This window comes from Rhinolophus hipposideros, assembly GCF_964194185.1.
Source record: "Rhinolophus hipposideros genome assembly, chromosome: 12".
NCBI classification, from domain to species: Eukaryota; Metazoa; Chordata; class Mammalia; order Chiroptera; family Rhinolophidae; genus Rhinolophus; species Rhinolophus hipposideros.
The window spans coordinates 71,867,915-71,883,336 of record NC_138058.1 but is presented as its reverse complement, the minus strand read 5'-3'; the positions used below and the strand labels follow the sequence as shown (position 1 = coordinate 71,883,336).

The window sequence follows — 15,422 nt, the reverse complement described above, 5'->3', positions numbered from 1 at the left end:
TTCCACAGATAGTTTTCTTCTTCATCAAAGCAATACTCTCTGTGGATGTAACTGGGAACAAATGTGAGTTCCCAAGATCAGTCTCTAGTTGTTGACTGAGAGAAAGTGTCGAATCAGCCTGAATTTAGATGGGTCTCCAATGTCATGGGATGTCCTTCAACATTTCTTTCAGTGTGTGTCTACTGATGAAGAAATCTTTTAGCTTTTGTATGTCTGAGAAGTCTATTTCACCGTCAGTTTTGGAAGGTCGTTCTGCTTGGGTATAACATTCTGGTTGACTGGTTTTTTTCCCTTTAATGCTTCAAAGATGTAGCTGTGTCCTCTGGCTACGTAGTTCCTGATGAGACATGTGTTGTCATCATTACCTTTGTTCCCCGGTGCTTAACATGTCTTCTTTTCTGACTGTCTTTAAGATTTTCTCTTTTTACTGGTTTTGAGCACTTTGCTGTGTCTTTTTATGTTTCTTGCGCTTAGAGTTCCCTGAGCTTCTTGGATCTGTGGGTTTAACTTATAGTTTTCGTCAAATTTGGAAATTCTTCAGCCATTGTTTCTTCAAATATGTCTTCTCCTTCGTCCTCCTTTGGGAAAGCCAGTTCCACATGGATACAGCTGCTTGAGGTTATCCCACAGCTCACTGCAGCTCTTATTTTTTTGGATTACTTGTTCTCTCTGTGTTTAATTTTGGAGTGTTTCTATCGTTATGTCCTCAAGTTCACGGTCTCTTATTTTTGTTTCTTTTTGTCTTGTCTGAACTGCGGTTAATCCCATCTTGTGTATTTTTCATCTCAGACATTATAGTTTTCACCTCTAGAAGACCAACTTGACTCTATTTTATATCTTTCAAGTCTCTGCTTTAACATGTTCAGTTTTTTCAGTAGCTTTTGGAACATGTGGACTGCAGTTGTAGGAGCCACACAAATGTCCTCGAGTAACCTGTGTGTCAGTGCTGGGTTGGTTTCATGATTTGAGTGTCCCCCTCACAGTTTTCCTGCTTCTCTGCATGCCTGGTGATCTTTCTGGATAGCAGACATTGTGAGTTTTACCTTGTAGGGTGCTGATAATTTTGTAATCGATGAATCTTCTCGAACTTTGTCCTGAGAGCGAATGAAGTTCTTGGAAATAGTTTGGTCCTTTCAGGTCTTACTTTTACGATTTGATGGGTGGGTCTGGAGAAGTGTTCAGTGTCAGGCTAGTTATTCTCCACTGCTGAGGCGATGTTTTCCTGATTCTTCTACCCACTGCCCAGTGAACTGGAAGTTTTTCCAGTCGGGCTGGTGGCAACAGGCACTGTTTGGGGCCCTATGTGAGTTTCAGGGCTATTCTCTTCTTTGCAGAGCTTTCCCCCCAGCTGCTGGTCACTTCCTCACACGCATGTGCTGTCAGTGCTCTTCGGAGTACTTGGGGGCTCCTCTGAAGAGCTCTGGGCTTCTTTTCTCTGGTAACTCCTTCCCCATTGCTACTTTGGCCTGCTGCCTTGACCTCTGAATCTGGCTCGAGGAGACTACTAGGTATCACCCCCTGTACCGCAGCCTGAGAAGTGTGACAGTGTCAGCAGGCACACCTGAAGGCCTACCTCATTGCTCCTGTTTCTCAGGGGTCATTATTGTTTGTTGCTTGGTGGCCAGAGCCTTCAAAATCCTTTTCATGCATTTTGTGGGGTCTTTTTAGTTGTTTTGGGTGGAGGGTAAATCTGGTCTGTGTTACTCCATCTTGACTGGAAGCAGAAGTCCCTTATTGTTTAGGGATTTAACTGATAAATAAGGAGAGAAATGACTTATTTTATAAAAGTACCTTTTGGGGGGTGTAATTAATCATCAAAATGAAGTTAATAGACTGTTAGGAAGGACTGAGAAGGACAGAGGCCTGTTCTATTTAGTGGTAGCTGGGAGATTGGGCATATTTACCTGTTTCTACACGTCAGGCAGGTAATGTTTGTGTCAATATTAATAGCAATTTTTATAAGCAGGTTGTATGTTTACCATTATGTTAGTATATTAACACCTAGAAGAGGCAGAGTGGTTTTGTATTCTGTTTTTTTTTAATGTGGTTTTATTATAAAATAGTGCCAGAATCAGTGGGATGGTTTTTATTGCCTCTCTGCTATCAGAGAATTACAGAAAAATAAGCCACCAATTCATACTTAACTGGATAATATAGTAAAGAAATCTGTGCCATCCAAAAATAAATGCCAATAGGTCAAGTGAAATAATTAATTAATGGTTATGTTTTTAATTGCTCTCGTTTAATTTCAGGTCATGTTTAATTTTTGTGGGCTCAGTAGTGTGACGCTGCCACTGTTTGTAGAGGTGGCACATCTCGTGTGTAATATGTCCTCTCTGGAGGACTGGGAGTACATTTGGTCTCCTTTAAGTGATCGTGTTGTTTTCTGGTTAAATCTTTGCTCTTGTGAGTTACAGTTAGTCATATTTTTCACTTGTTTGATGCCAAGTCCTTGAAGAGAATCACAGCTTTCAGTGATAACATTGCCCATACAGGAGAGAACACTTAATAGAGGGTCAACTTCTATCTTTCCTTTTCATTTTCTTGTGATTGGGCAACAGGAAAAGCCACTCATGCCTTTGAAGGCAGTGCGGTATTCTAGCAGATCTCAGCTTGTCGTTTAGCCTGGCCAGATCCATTCTGGGGGGAGTTTTGTGCTGTTTTTCTGTTTTTAAAATAAATGTTTCCCTGTGATTTCATAGAGTTAAAAATCATTTTAAGAATAGGTGTTTTAGAAGAAAGTATTATAATAAGCTCACTGAAAATAATAGGTACTGGAGTTCATCTCCAAAGAGGAGGTATTTCCACCCTACCCCCACTGGTCAGGATAAGGGTTAAATATTTTAAAGAGAATCAGATAAACAGAATCATGTCTTGTCTTGTCTTGTCTTGACCTATAGGGAGCTGAACGGAAAATCAGGGATGAAGAACGAAAACAAAGCAAAAGAAAAGGCAAGTGTACTGACCCCAGCTCCCAGTTGAATGCCTGTAAGTAGAAATGTTCCCTCCAAGCATTTCAGACCTTTTCCATGGGGAATCATGACTTGCTTTTTCAAGCAGATGATATAAGAGAGGATATTTTTTACTACCGTGCAGTGGTAGCATTGCTCCCCTACCAGATGCAAACACCGAGGAATGACTAAGTCATTTTCTTGAGGAACTGCAAGAAGATTCTTGAGTTTTTCCGGAGTGTAGGCTATTGTGGCTGTTAGTTCTAGCTCAGGTTGCTGGTTCCGTTCCTAAAAATAATACACATTCCAAACACCTGAATAGCCGATGATAAAACAGGGACGTGTCTAGATTTAAAAGAATAATTAACATGCTTGAGAATTTAGGAGGTTTTTTTTTTCTTTCCCCTTCTGCCCCCAACCCCCACTCCGGTTCAAGCCGTTGTTTCTCAGTCTAGTTGTGTAGGACCCAGCTCCCTGGGCCGTGCTGGTATTATGAGCCTTGCGCTCCCCCAGCTGAGGTAGTCGGTCACCGGTCGTCAGTTGGGCACTCACAGCAGCTCACAGCAGCTCTTACCAGCTGCTTACACTGGCTGCTGGCTGCTCACGCTGGCCACCGGCAGCTCATGACAGCACACAGCAGCCCACGGCCGCTCACAATGGCTGCCGGCCACTCACGCTGGCCACCAGCCCACTCATGGCAGCCCACAGCAGCCTATGGCAGCCTGTGGCAGTACTCAGCAGGCTGCGGTAGCTCACAGCAGCCCATGGCAGCTCATGCTGACCTCCGGCTGCTCACGGCAGCCCAGCTCCAGGGAGAGCTATTGTTCACAATCTTAGCTGTAGAGGGCGCAGCTCATTGGCCCATGTGGGAATTGACCCGGCAACCTCAGTGTTAGGAGCTCAGGGCTCCAACCACCTGAGCCGCGGGACCAGCCTTGGAGAATTCAGGAGGTCTTAATTCCAAATGAGTGTGGTTTTTCTTCTGTATTGTATTCTAACATTTGTAGAATCTGTAAGGCCTCTGGACATTTCACCAGGAAATCTTTTTCCTTTTTCTTTTCTTTTTTTAAAGATTAATTTAACTTGTAGTTTCTTTTATTTTCAAGATCCAGTTTTTTTCTCATTTAAATTGACTGCATGCTCAAATACCATTCAAACTCTGTACTTACATTCAAATGTGATAAAGCTGCAGTCTCGACGTGGCTTCTTCTTTATATCCTTAGTTATAAAACCTCTGTGCAGCTGGACTTCAGATGGTTCTCCAGGTTGATTGGTCTATAATTTAGTTGTAATTTTGATGTGTTCACAGGATGAGGCAAGCACAGCATGTGTCTACTCCGCCATCTTGGATCTCTTCTTTTTAATGTGACCAATATTCAGTCACAATATTGGCCTCTCTGCTAAAATGAAAAAACCTGCTGCTCCATGCCAGCAGTGTTTCATCTGCAGTATGTGGGCTGCTGGCATCTGTTCTTTGAACTATCTGTCTGGCTCAGCAGACATTTGCCCTGAAGCATGTTAGTCAGGGTTCTCCTAGTGGCATCAAAGTGCAAACTCCCGGTGTCACTTCAGAGAACAGCTAACTAACCAGGAAAGTTCGTCACTTAGTACTTCAGGGCCAGATGAGGAGGGAAGACGGAGTCTGTAATTTCATAAATTAAAAATTAGACAGTCATTCTTACTCTTAACCTCCTTGAGGTTCAGTTCTGAAGTTGAAGGTATGGTGTATATTCCAAGGTAGAAAGAGTATGTTGTTATTAGAGTGTAAATTATTTCATGAGGCTAGCTAAGGTGAAATCACTTCTAAGTTATGTCTATGCAATCATAAGTGTTAGCCCTTCAGACAAAAACTAAATATGCTTAGCCTCTGTTTCCAATTTTCTGTGTATATGTGTGTGTTTAAAGATACCTTTTTCTCCTCTGTTTTTCAGTTGATTTTAATGTAGTAAATACAGACAACACATTCCTTCACATAAACTGATTTTCCTCTTAGTTCAAAGGACAGGACCTGTGTGTTACAGCGCTACGATTTAAGTTTCTTAACCACTAAGGAAAATACTCTGTGGCCTGCATCCAGTCTGTATATATAAACTATTGACTGTGGCGTTCTCATTTTTTTCCTTTTTTTTTTTTAGTTTCTGATGTTAAAGTGCCACTGCTCCCCTCTCACAAACGAATGGATATCACAGTTTTCAAGCCCTTTATTGATCTTGATACCCAGCCTGTCCTCTTCATTCCTGACGTGCACTTCTCCAACCTTCAGCGGGGCGCTCACGTATGTAACCAGGATCCCAGGGGGGCTGCAGGAAGTGAGATTCGACAGAAGGAAAGTCTTTGGTAAACAGCAGGCAGAACTGAGTGAGGTCTGAGCACGTTAGGGGTCAGCTCTTTGGGATATTCAGTGGGGGCGCCAAGACGTCCTTGCAGTGGGGTGTTTAAGCACTGTTAACTTGGAAACACAGTACCGAAGCGTTCCATCAAATCCTGTTTGTATTTGTGTATTTATCTTTTAGCTCATTTCAGTGATGCTAGAGTAGTAACACAAGTTGGAGTTGGAGTCTTTGACCTCTTGAATGTAACTCGTATGGGTCTGGACAGGAGGGAAAAGCTGGAAGAGTCCGTCGGGTAGGCAGCCTCATGGCATAAAGAACGTCTGAAGGCTCTGTTCATGGTTTCAGTTATTGAGTCATTGCTGGCACACGGACAGCTGTGTCTTGGCAACTAATGTGAAATTTAACAAATAGTCCTGCCCTGCTCTGAGCAGAAGCTTAGTAGAGGTTGGAACCTGAGTAGCTTGGAGCATGCCTTTTATGCTGAGTCCAAATAAACGTCGAAAAGATGATCTGCCATGCTCTTCGTAGACAGATTTTTGTGGACGGATAACTTTTACGGTTCTTGGGGGGAAGCCATTGCCAGTATATTTAGTTCCTAATGAGAAGCTTTGGGGTGAGCAGGGGTCGGCAAACTTCTTCTATAGAGTCAAATAATAAATATTTTTGGTTTTTTAGGTCACATGGTCTCTGTTGTGACTACTTAACTCTGCCACTGTAGTGCCAAAACAGCCATAACAACACGCCAATGAATGAGTATGGCTCTGTGCCAATAAATGCTTTATTTACTCAAACAGGCATTGGGCCAAACTTGGCCCCTGGGGTATAGTTTGCCAACCCCTGAGTTGGAGTTCAAAATATCTCTAAGAATCTGGTTATTGAAAAAGAAAGCTAAAGGATTTTGTGTTAGATTAGTCAAATTCAAAATTATTTTCATTTTAGGAATAATTTATTTGCGGCCTGAAATATTTTGAGCATATAATTGAAAAGCAATCTGTTTTTTTGGTCTTAGGTCCTATCTATTGCCTCAGAAGAATTGGAGGGTGAAGGGTAAGATTTATATTTTGTTTTATTAAATTATTTTTATTTTGAAACAATCTCAAACTTATAGAAGAGTTGCAAGTACGATACAAAGAACTCATTCTTTCCCGAGCCATTTGAGAGTACGTTGCTGATCCAATGATCCCATCATTCCTCCATACTTTAGTGTATATTTCCCACAAACAAGGATGTTCCCCTGCATAACAAAGTCGGGGTATTGACACTGAGGCATTAATACCAGTCAGAGCTCATACCCTAGTCAAGTTTTGCCAGTTGTTCCAATAATGTCTTTTATAGCAAAAAAGGATCCAGTTCAGACTCACACAGTGAATTTACTTGTCAAGTCTATTTTAGCGCGATCAATCTAGAACAGTCCATCTCTCCTTGACTTTCCTAACACCTTTGAAGATTACAAAGCAGTCGTTTTGTAGAATGCGGTCCGCTTGGGTCTGTCCACTGTTTCCTCAGGATTAGATTCGATGATGCATCTTGGTAGGAAGGGCATACGTAGAATGCTGCCTTCTGGGTGTGTCCTGTTGGGGCGGCACACAGCCGGCTTAGCAGTCGTTAGCAATGTCCACGCTGATGACTCGATGAAGGTGGTGTCTGCCGGGCTTCTCTAGTGTGAAGCTGCTCTTTCTCCTTTGGTAATAAGTGTTGGAGGCGGTGCTTTGTAGCTTTGTAACTGTCTCATTCCTCATCAAACATTCCCTTTATTTATTATTATATGTATGGACTCATAGTTTCCAATTTTATTCAGTAAGTTATAATCCACAATTGTCATGTACTTTGCTCAACTCATCCCGAAGGGTCAGCAGAGTCCTTCAGGGTTGCCCCTGGATCCCTTTGACATGACCTTCCCACTCCCCCACTTTCTTGAGCATTTTCTCACTCTCAGGCACAGTGCGTTCCAAGCACTTGTATTTTCCTTTCTTCAGCTCTGGAATCAGCCTGTTTTCCAAGAAAAACAGTGTGGTGGAGAATGAGTTCTAGAATCCCAGATGGGGCCCTGGGTGTGTCACTACTGTTCAGGTGTGGCTCCTCCGCCCACGTGGGCATCCTGCCTGCCCGGGTGGCAGCCTTCCAACTCGGTGCTCTCTCTCCAGTCCCCTCCTCGGACCTGATCAGAGCTCCTTGTTCCCACCATGTTGCCTATGGTGTCTCATCACTGAAGGTCAGCTCTCCCCTGCCTCTCTAAGTCTTCCTGTGCTCAGACGTACATTTTACATGGCTTTCGCTGGACGCTGACGTGTCCTAGAAGCTGGGACAGACAGTTTTAAAGCCCAAACCTTATTCTGGAAATGATCATTCTGCTCAAAACCAATACTCACTGTCTTCGTTTTCAGTTACTTTCCTAAAGTTCTTGCTCATCCACACTAAACCTCATAATGCTGAACACCGCATAACTTGTGTCTTTGACAGCCAGTTACTCTGATTTTTCTCTTCTTTATTCAAATGCACTTATTTCCATCTTCCTCTTTTCAGTTCCACTGACACTGCTGTATTTTAACCCTTCCGCGTCACACGCTGTGATTGTCCCCAAAGTCCTCTCACTAGTTCCTCTGCCTGGAGGCCTTGGAGGCCCCTCCCATCTTTACCACACACTTTGGTTATAGCATTCTCGTCTCTCAGAACTTTCAGATTTCCCTAATACAAGCAACATAAAATCTAAAGTTCCTTAGAGCTCAATGGTCAAGATGGTCCACAGCATAGCCAGCCTGCCCTTTGGGATTTGTCTTCCTATGGAGAATTCTGTATTAGCCAGCCTGGCTTTGCATTTTTCTGCTCATACTTTTTCCCTTTTTTGACATGCCCTCTCCTGTGTTAGCATCTTTACATATACCACAAATCCTACCTCCTCCACAAATTTTTCCTGAAAAGACACTCTTAATTCCTGAGAAGGTAGCTTGATCTAGTGTAAGAGCAGGGGAGGGTGTTTGGCAGATGACCTGAGTGTAGTCTCAGCTCTGCCATTTAATAGCGGGAGCCCTGGTTCATTCGGCATTTCTCTTGGGGCCTCAGATTTTCATCCGCAAAATAAGGAAGCTGGACCAGATAAGGAATGATAGTCATTTTAAATCTAAAGTTCAGTGATATACCCTGAAACTTTTTTTTTCTGCAAGTGCTTTAAGTTGAAGTCACTAATTGCATACTTTGGATCGCCTGCAGATCTAACTTGAAAAGGGGGCCATATGGGTCGGAAGATGATTTTGTGATTCCACCTCCTGCGAAGCTGACCCGGATAGAAGAACCAAAGAGAGGTGCGTTGGCTTAATTTCTTACTAGGAGTTTTAAATTAGAAGTGAGTTCTGAATCTGTCAGAAGCATCAGTCACTCAAACAATTCTTGTCCAGTTTGACTTCCTTGAGTATTTTTCCATCAGACGAACTCCCAGCTTGAGCTTGAACGTCCAGCAGAGTTAAAAGAAGCTGAAAGCTATGTTCCTCGAGACATTTCATACTGGTTCACGTTTGCTGTCCTTGGTGTGGATATCTCTGTTTATTTTAACCAGGACCCAAGATCTGTTTTCTTATTTTTCTCGTATGAATGAACTGCATCCTTTTTTTTTCTTTTTTCACCTCCTTATTCCCGATTGGGGATTAGTGCTGCTCTATGTGCGAAAGGAATCAGAAGAAGTCTTTGATGCCCTGATGCTCAAGACTCCATCTTTGAAAGGCTTGATGGAAGCTGTAAGTAGTATAAACTTTGTAATTCTCTTTAAAAAGTGAAAGCAAACCTACACAGAATTGCGCTGGAACAGATCTTACAGACCGTGCAGATTTCTTTGCTGTTCTGAAACCTTGGAGGCTTTTGCTGAGTGGCAGTGCCTCGTCTGTGCCTGTGGCACAGTTCACGTTTCACCCACCCCATGGTGGGTGGGTCCTCAGTCTTTGCGGGGCTGTCACCATCCGGTCTCAGACCACTGCACCCAGCACGCTAGTTGGTAGATAGTAATCGCTCAGTAATGTCTAGTCCACTGAATTGAGTGAATTTGTGATGACCTATGAAATAGTTCGATTTTTATTGTTCTTAGTTAAAGAGAGATTGCCATTTAACAAACCTTTTAGAAGCCAACAACAAAAATTATTTTTTAGAGGGTGTGGTTTGTTTTTTATTATTATTTTATATTTTATTTTTTACTTTATTTAATTTAATTTAATTTTAATTTTAATTATTTTTTTAATGAGGACTCAGCTCACAGTGGCCCATGCGGGGATCGAACTGGCAACCTTGGTGTTATCAGTACCATGCTCTAACCAACTGAACTGACTGGCTGCCCCTCAACAAATTTTTTAATCAACTAAAACCTTACAAACTTCATGCATAGAAACAGTGGCTCCTTGGTCTGCCTTTGAAATTCCTGATTTTAGGGAACAACTGAACTTGCTCTAGGACCTTACCCAAAGTATATTTAAGAAAATTGAGAGGTATAACCAGTGATGACCATAATGCCTTCTGATAGGATCCCAGCAAAGGGTCGACAAGCAAATGGATCCCATCCTGCCCTTTGGGACAGCAGAGAGAGATGGCATGAGAAGGATGCCATGCTGATTCCCCATTTTGGCTTTATCCCAGGATGGAATTCAAGGAATCAGCATTGTCTCCTGATACTTACTAGAAATGTGTTTCCTCAGGCTCCCCCTGACAACTGCAGTGTGTTGAATTCATTTAACAAGTATTTGTGAAGGGCCTGCTTTGTGCCAGGTACTGTTCTTGGCACTAGAGTTACAAGAGTAAGAGACACAGTGCACGACAGACTTTAGGTTCTAGTTAGGAAGATAGAGACAATAAGGCAAAGAAACTAACCTGTAATTCGCCAGGTGCTGATAAATGGGTGAAGAACAGTACAGCAGTGTGAGGGGACGGTGGATTGGGGGAGCTGTTGCCTGGCTCCGAGCAGCACATCCCCTTCCTCCTGTACCACAGCCAACACCACCATGCACACTGCTTTGCTGTGTCACTTTCCTGCTTCCTGCCATTTCTCCTGGGTTCCTCTTACCTTGTCTTCTGACAACCCTTCCTCATTTCCTTTTTTTTCTTTTCCCTTCTCCCCTCCGTCCTCTCTCTCCCCTCCCCGCACTCCAAGTCAAGCCATTGTTCTTAGTCTAGTTGTGGAGGGCGCAGCTCACTGGCCTATGTTGGTGTTATGAACCTTGCACACCACCCAGCTGAGCCAGTCAGTCACCGGCAGCTCACGGTGCTTGTGCTGGGGGCTTGTGCTGGCCGCACACGGCAGCTCACTGCATCTCGCCAGCTGCCGGCCGCTCATGCTGGCCGCCGGCTGCTCACAGCAGCCCAGCTCCAGGTTGAGCTGGGAGCACAGCGCTCCAACCGCCTGAGCCACCCGACCGCCCCACCTCATTTCTTAAGAATCATTCAAACCCTTGATTATGGAGAGAGAAGAGAGTATGAAAGAGATTGAGACTTACTGTGTCAAATATAATTGTTCACGGCTCAAAAGATTGCATTATTATGTCTTATGTCTCTTGGGGCTGGGATTTCATAAATATACAAAGTTATTACCCAGCGATACAGAAAAGAAATGGACTTGTGTGTGTGATCGGAGCTTGGATTTGGTTTGAAATGTGTATTTTTATAAGATTGAAAGTGATCTGCTAGTTGATCTTCTGAGGCCCCATTTCTCAGTGCTGCCTCTAGCTTTGCTCTTCAGACTGAGTAAGTGGTGACCCCATTGTGGGAGTGGCCTGCACAACGATGTCCAAATAAAGCATTTGATCTAGATTGAGCCTGCTGCTCGTCCTTGGAGTAATTCATTCTCCCTCTGTAAAGATAGCTTCTGTGCCCTGAAAGAAAAACATCCAAAGATTACACCATACTCATTTCACTGCACGGTGTGGATCCACTCATTGGTCCTAAAAAGGGGGGTGCTCGGGCTGAGCATAGGCTGAGGCCATACCCCAGTGGCTGCAGCCACATTAGCCGAACCTTGGTGATTTTGTGCGTCTACAAGCTGTCGAGAGGCTCTGGGTAGAACGGGCAGAGACACACTCTTAGTCTGTGGCTGAGACTTGGAGGTTTCTTTGGGGCTATGGGATATTTAAATGTGTTTTCCTTCCCATAATCCTGTATCTGAAATTAACAACAAGTGCCTTGCACTGGACTCGCTTTGATCCTCACAACAGCCCTGTGGTGTGTGAGGTGAGTCTCGCTTTACTGAGGAGGAGAGGCTAAGGGTCAGAAAGGTCATCTGCTAGCTGAACGTGAATCAGAATTGATTCGAATCGTCTGACTCCAAAGCAAGGCCTTTGTGCACTTGACCAGCCTCCCCATGACTGTATGGACACGGGTCATAGTGCATCTGTCAGAACCTATAGAATGTACGGCTCAGAGCGAGTCCTCATGGAAGTGCTAGACTTTAATTCATAATATTATAGCAGTGTTGGCCCATCACATATGACAAATGCACCACTCTAACGGGGGGGAGGAACTCTACTTTTCTATAAACTTAAAGCTGTATAAAATTATTAATTCTTAAAAAAAAGAACTATGACTATATAATGCATTTGTGGACACGCATGAACTAGGGAGAAATAACAAAGCACCTGATTCCAGCTCCCTCCAAAGGTAGGTAACAGCGCTCCACGACATGGCTGGCTTTGCATATGTATTTTTGAAAAACAGGAACTTAAGTGACTATGCCACTATATACATATATACATACATATATACACACACACGTAGTTTTTTTGTTAGAACCATGAAAATGGCATTTTGTAATTATTTTTCATTGCTCTTTTAGATCTCAGACAAATATGATGTTCCCCATGACAAGATTGGGAAAATATTCAAGAAATGTAAAAAAGGGTGAGCATTGACTGGCATTCCTAGTACCTAAATAAGATTAACATCATATAACATTAACGTTATGCACTTGCGTTGTACCCAGTCCAGAAACAGTTACAGAAACATTAATGCAAGAATGTATTTTTTCTTAAATTATCCATGTAAAATTGATCTACTTTCTGAGACATCCTTGTGGATTTTTTTTCAAGCAGAATTTTTATTTGCGCTTCTCATGCTTGGCAGCAGTGACGTGGCTCCAAGATCTAGAGCACGTTATAAAATTCACTAAAGATGACAGCAATTGCTACCCCATATTGAGCTCCCATCGTGAGTCAGGCACGGGGTCAGGCACTTCATGTATTATTGAATTTTCACGTTGCCCTCTGAGGGTACTGTTGAGAGTGTTCAGAGTGTTACTGTTCAGAGTTTATAGAGGAGGCAACTGAGGTACAGAGAGCCAAAGAGACTTGTCCGAGATCAGATTAGTGCCAAGCCCATGAGCTGACTGCAAAGCTTTGCTCATTCCACTCCACTCTCCTGCCCTGGATTGTGTTTTCAATCATAGAACATTGCTTCCTTGTGCAGAAATTAACATTTTTAGTTCTGTTTTACCTAAGTGTCTATGCTGTTTGGCATGGGTAGGGGATGGCCCTATCCAGCAGCGGTATGGCAGGGAATGGCATAAAACTATTTTGGCTTAATTCTAAAGCAAATCCTAATTAGAATTTTGTAGATGGGCCTATGGGAAGGGTTGGGCTTAGCGTAGTTCAATTAAACTTTGAAGATAACTTGCTATTTGTTAAGGAACTGTGGCTTCAGATTCCATAGATTAATTTTATTTATATGCTTTTTAAAGCTGAACCAATGAAGTGTTCCGTCTGTGGATTTCTTGCATTCATTATAATAGCCATTGTTTATTGAGTGATTGCTACATGCTGGAATAGTAACAACCAATAAACTAGTATGTTTTGCTTATCGCATGCCCAGTACTGTTATACACGTAAACGTGTAAGTGCTTTACTTGAGTCCTCATTCAATCCTCACAAAAATCTTACAAGATAGCACTATTATCCCATTTCAGAGTTGAGGACATTGAGGCTTAGGGAGTTTAAATATCTGCCTCATGGTCACAGCTGGTAAGTAGCAGAGCTAACTGAAATCTAGGTCCGACTCCGAAGTGAGCGGGCTGAGCGCGTCTCTCTGGCCTTTCCTTTCCAGGATCCTGGTGAACATGGATGACAACATTGTGAAGCATTACTCCAATGAAGATACCTTCCAGCTGCAGATCGAAGAAGTGGGGGGGTCGTACAAACTCACCCTCACTGAGATCTAAGGGCATCCTGGCCCGCAATTCCCAGTGAGTTCCGTGAAGGTGTTCTGTAGTTCTTACTGTTCGGCAGGCCACAGTACACCCGTCAGCCGCCTTCCCAACGGGCGGATGTCAATGGAAGGGACTCCTTTGGAGTTGGAGATGGTGCTGCATTTGGTTTGGAGACAGCATTGAATATGTCACATGGCGTTTTTCAGATGACAAAGAAATCCATAGATTATTATGTTTGAATATAAATGCTTAGGATTAAAAATGAAAACTTTATTCCAAGTTTTAATACTCTCTGGGAAACTTTTTAGGATATCTGCTACATGACTGATAAAAATATTGGGCTGTCTCCCTTGTCTCTCAGTGTCCGTGGGTCTGCTCACTAGTGTTAGTCAGAAAAGGCTGTGGTGTGGCGTTAAGGCTCTTGTGCCCTGGCTGACACTCGGTGTGACTCTGCCTCCCTCAGGGTAGTGGGAGTGGCGTCCGGAGAGCAGAGGCTGCACCTCTCATCCCCCAGGAAATGTTTACTCAGATAGAGCATGTTACTGAAATCTGCCTTTGCAACTTTCTTGAACGTATCAACTGCCTTTCTTATGAAGAACTTCAGTGGGTTACAGTATGAATCAGTTAAGCTAAAGCTGCATTGTATATAAGTGCAATACATTTTTGAAGGCCTGTGTCTGTAAATGTGTACATACATGTCTTATATAAATAGATAATATATAATATGGTATCTGTGTACATACAGTGAAGACATACAGTAAGGTCGACCTTAAAGACTTTCCTTAGACAAAGGTTAAGTTATTTTTGATAATGTGTACCAAGCAGATAGAATACTATACTTAGTGGAACCCACTAAAATGCTCTCTGTTTTCCCAACACAGCAGTCATTCCATAGCATAGCAAACAACCCTTCTCAAACAGCAGAGATTCTGTTTGCTTTTGAGAGTGTTATTATTTGGATTTCTGCACTGTTTAGCAAATGAAGTAAAGAGAAAAGTACGGTAATTCATGTCTGTTTTGTATGATAATACCAGTCATATGTACCAAATAGAGTGAACAAACACAGTAACCACAAAACATACCGTGACTATTGTATACCAGGTTATACAACTCAAAATGGAGTTCTTCATAATCTTCCTGTTAGAAGAAATGATTTCTAGTTTATCATGTTTCAGAGCCTCCATGTTTTGATTATCTTGTATGCTGACAACTGTAGAAAGCATTCATGAATTTATGAGACTGTATTATTATGGCAGGGGACTATTTTGTATACATGTTTAAATACATAAAAATACTAAAAAGCGTAATTTTTAACAGAAACGAAATCACGGGTATCTTTAGGTTCAGGGAGCTAGAATAGTTCATTTGTATAAGTAGGATTGATAGTTAAATCTTTACATTAAAATATTCTAATGAAGTATGTGAACCAAATTGCTGGTTTTCTAAGATAAGATATGGGACACGGGTCATATGCCTATTTCATATTTTGTTTTATGAAATTGATTTTGTCTTGTTTGTTGTTTTTAATTGTATCATTGAAGATGTATTTTAAACCAAAGGGATTAAATTTTATATGTCTATTTCGTAATATGTCATTTCCTGTTATTCAGTTTGACTTTATCCTTTCATTAGTCATTACAGCAGAATGTGAGATCTTAGAATGGTAGAGCTAAAAAGGATCTCCTTAGCATTTTACCGTGACTTCCCAACGTGTATCCTCAGGATTCTTTCCTTCATCTTAATTTTTCCTTACAGGTGTCTGAAATGATCCAAGTAATTATGAAGTTAGGGAGCCCTAAATAAGTTTTCAGCTATCAACCAAAATTGAACTACTAAAGCTGCAGGTCAATGCTTTCAGACCTAAAATCTTTATGTTTTTAGTTAAAAGCTTAACAGAAAATGTTTGGTTTAAAAATCTACCAGTGATGTTCCAGTTCATCAGAATTTGAATCCAGCAGCTATTGTGAGCATATT

The 15,422-nt window shown here is 42.2% G+C and overlaps 1 protein-coding gene across 2 annotated transcripts in view; it reads left to right on the top strand.

Moving 5' to 3' along the window:
- GRHL1 (grainyhead like transcription factor 1) overlaps nt 1-15,042 on the top strand; it is a 50,885-nt gene extending 35,843 nt beyond the window's left edge. Inside the window, exons 10-16 of one of the 2 annotated variants that reach the window (XM_081068871.1) lie at nt 2,901-2,952; nt 5,087-5,226; nt 6,294-6,331; nt 8,492-8,583; nt 8,927-9,012; nt 12,084-12,148; nt 13,346-15,042. In XM_081068871.1, coding sequence (XP_080924997.1) covers nt 2,901-2,952; nt 5,087-5,226; nt 6,294-6,331; nt 8,492-8,583; nt 8,927-9,012; nt 12,084-12,148; nt 13,346-13,460 — 588 coding nt within the window. In that variant the 3' untranslated portion in view covers nt 13,461-15,042. Of the gene's footprint in view, nt 1-2,900; nt 2,989-5,086; nt 5,227-6,293; nt 6,332-8,491; nt 8,584-8,926; nt 9,013-12,083; nt 12,149-13,345 lie in introns of both variants that reach the window. The other variant, XM_081068870.1, reaches the window with a different exon arrangement.
- Nucleotides 15,043-15,422: the final 380 nt, after the last annotated feature.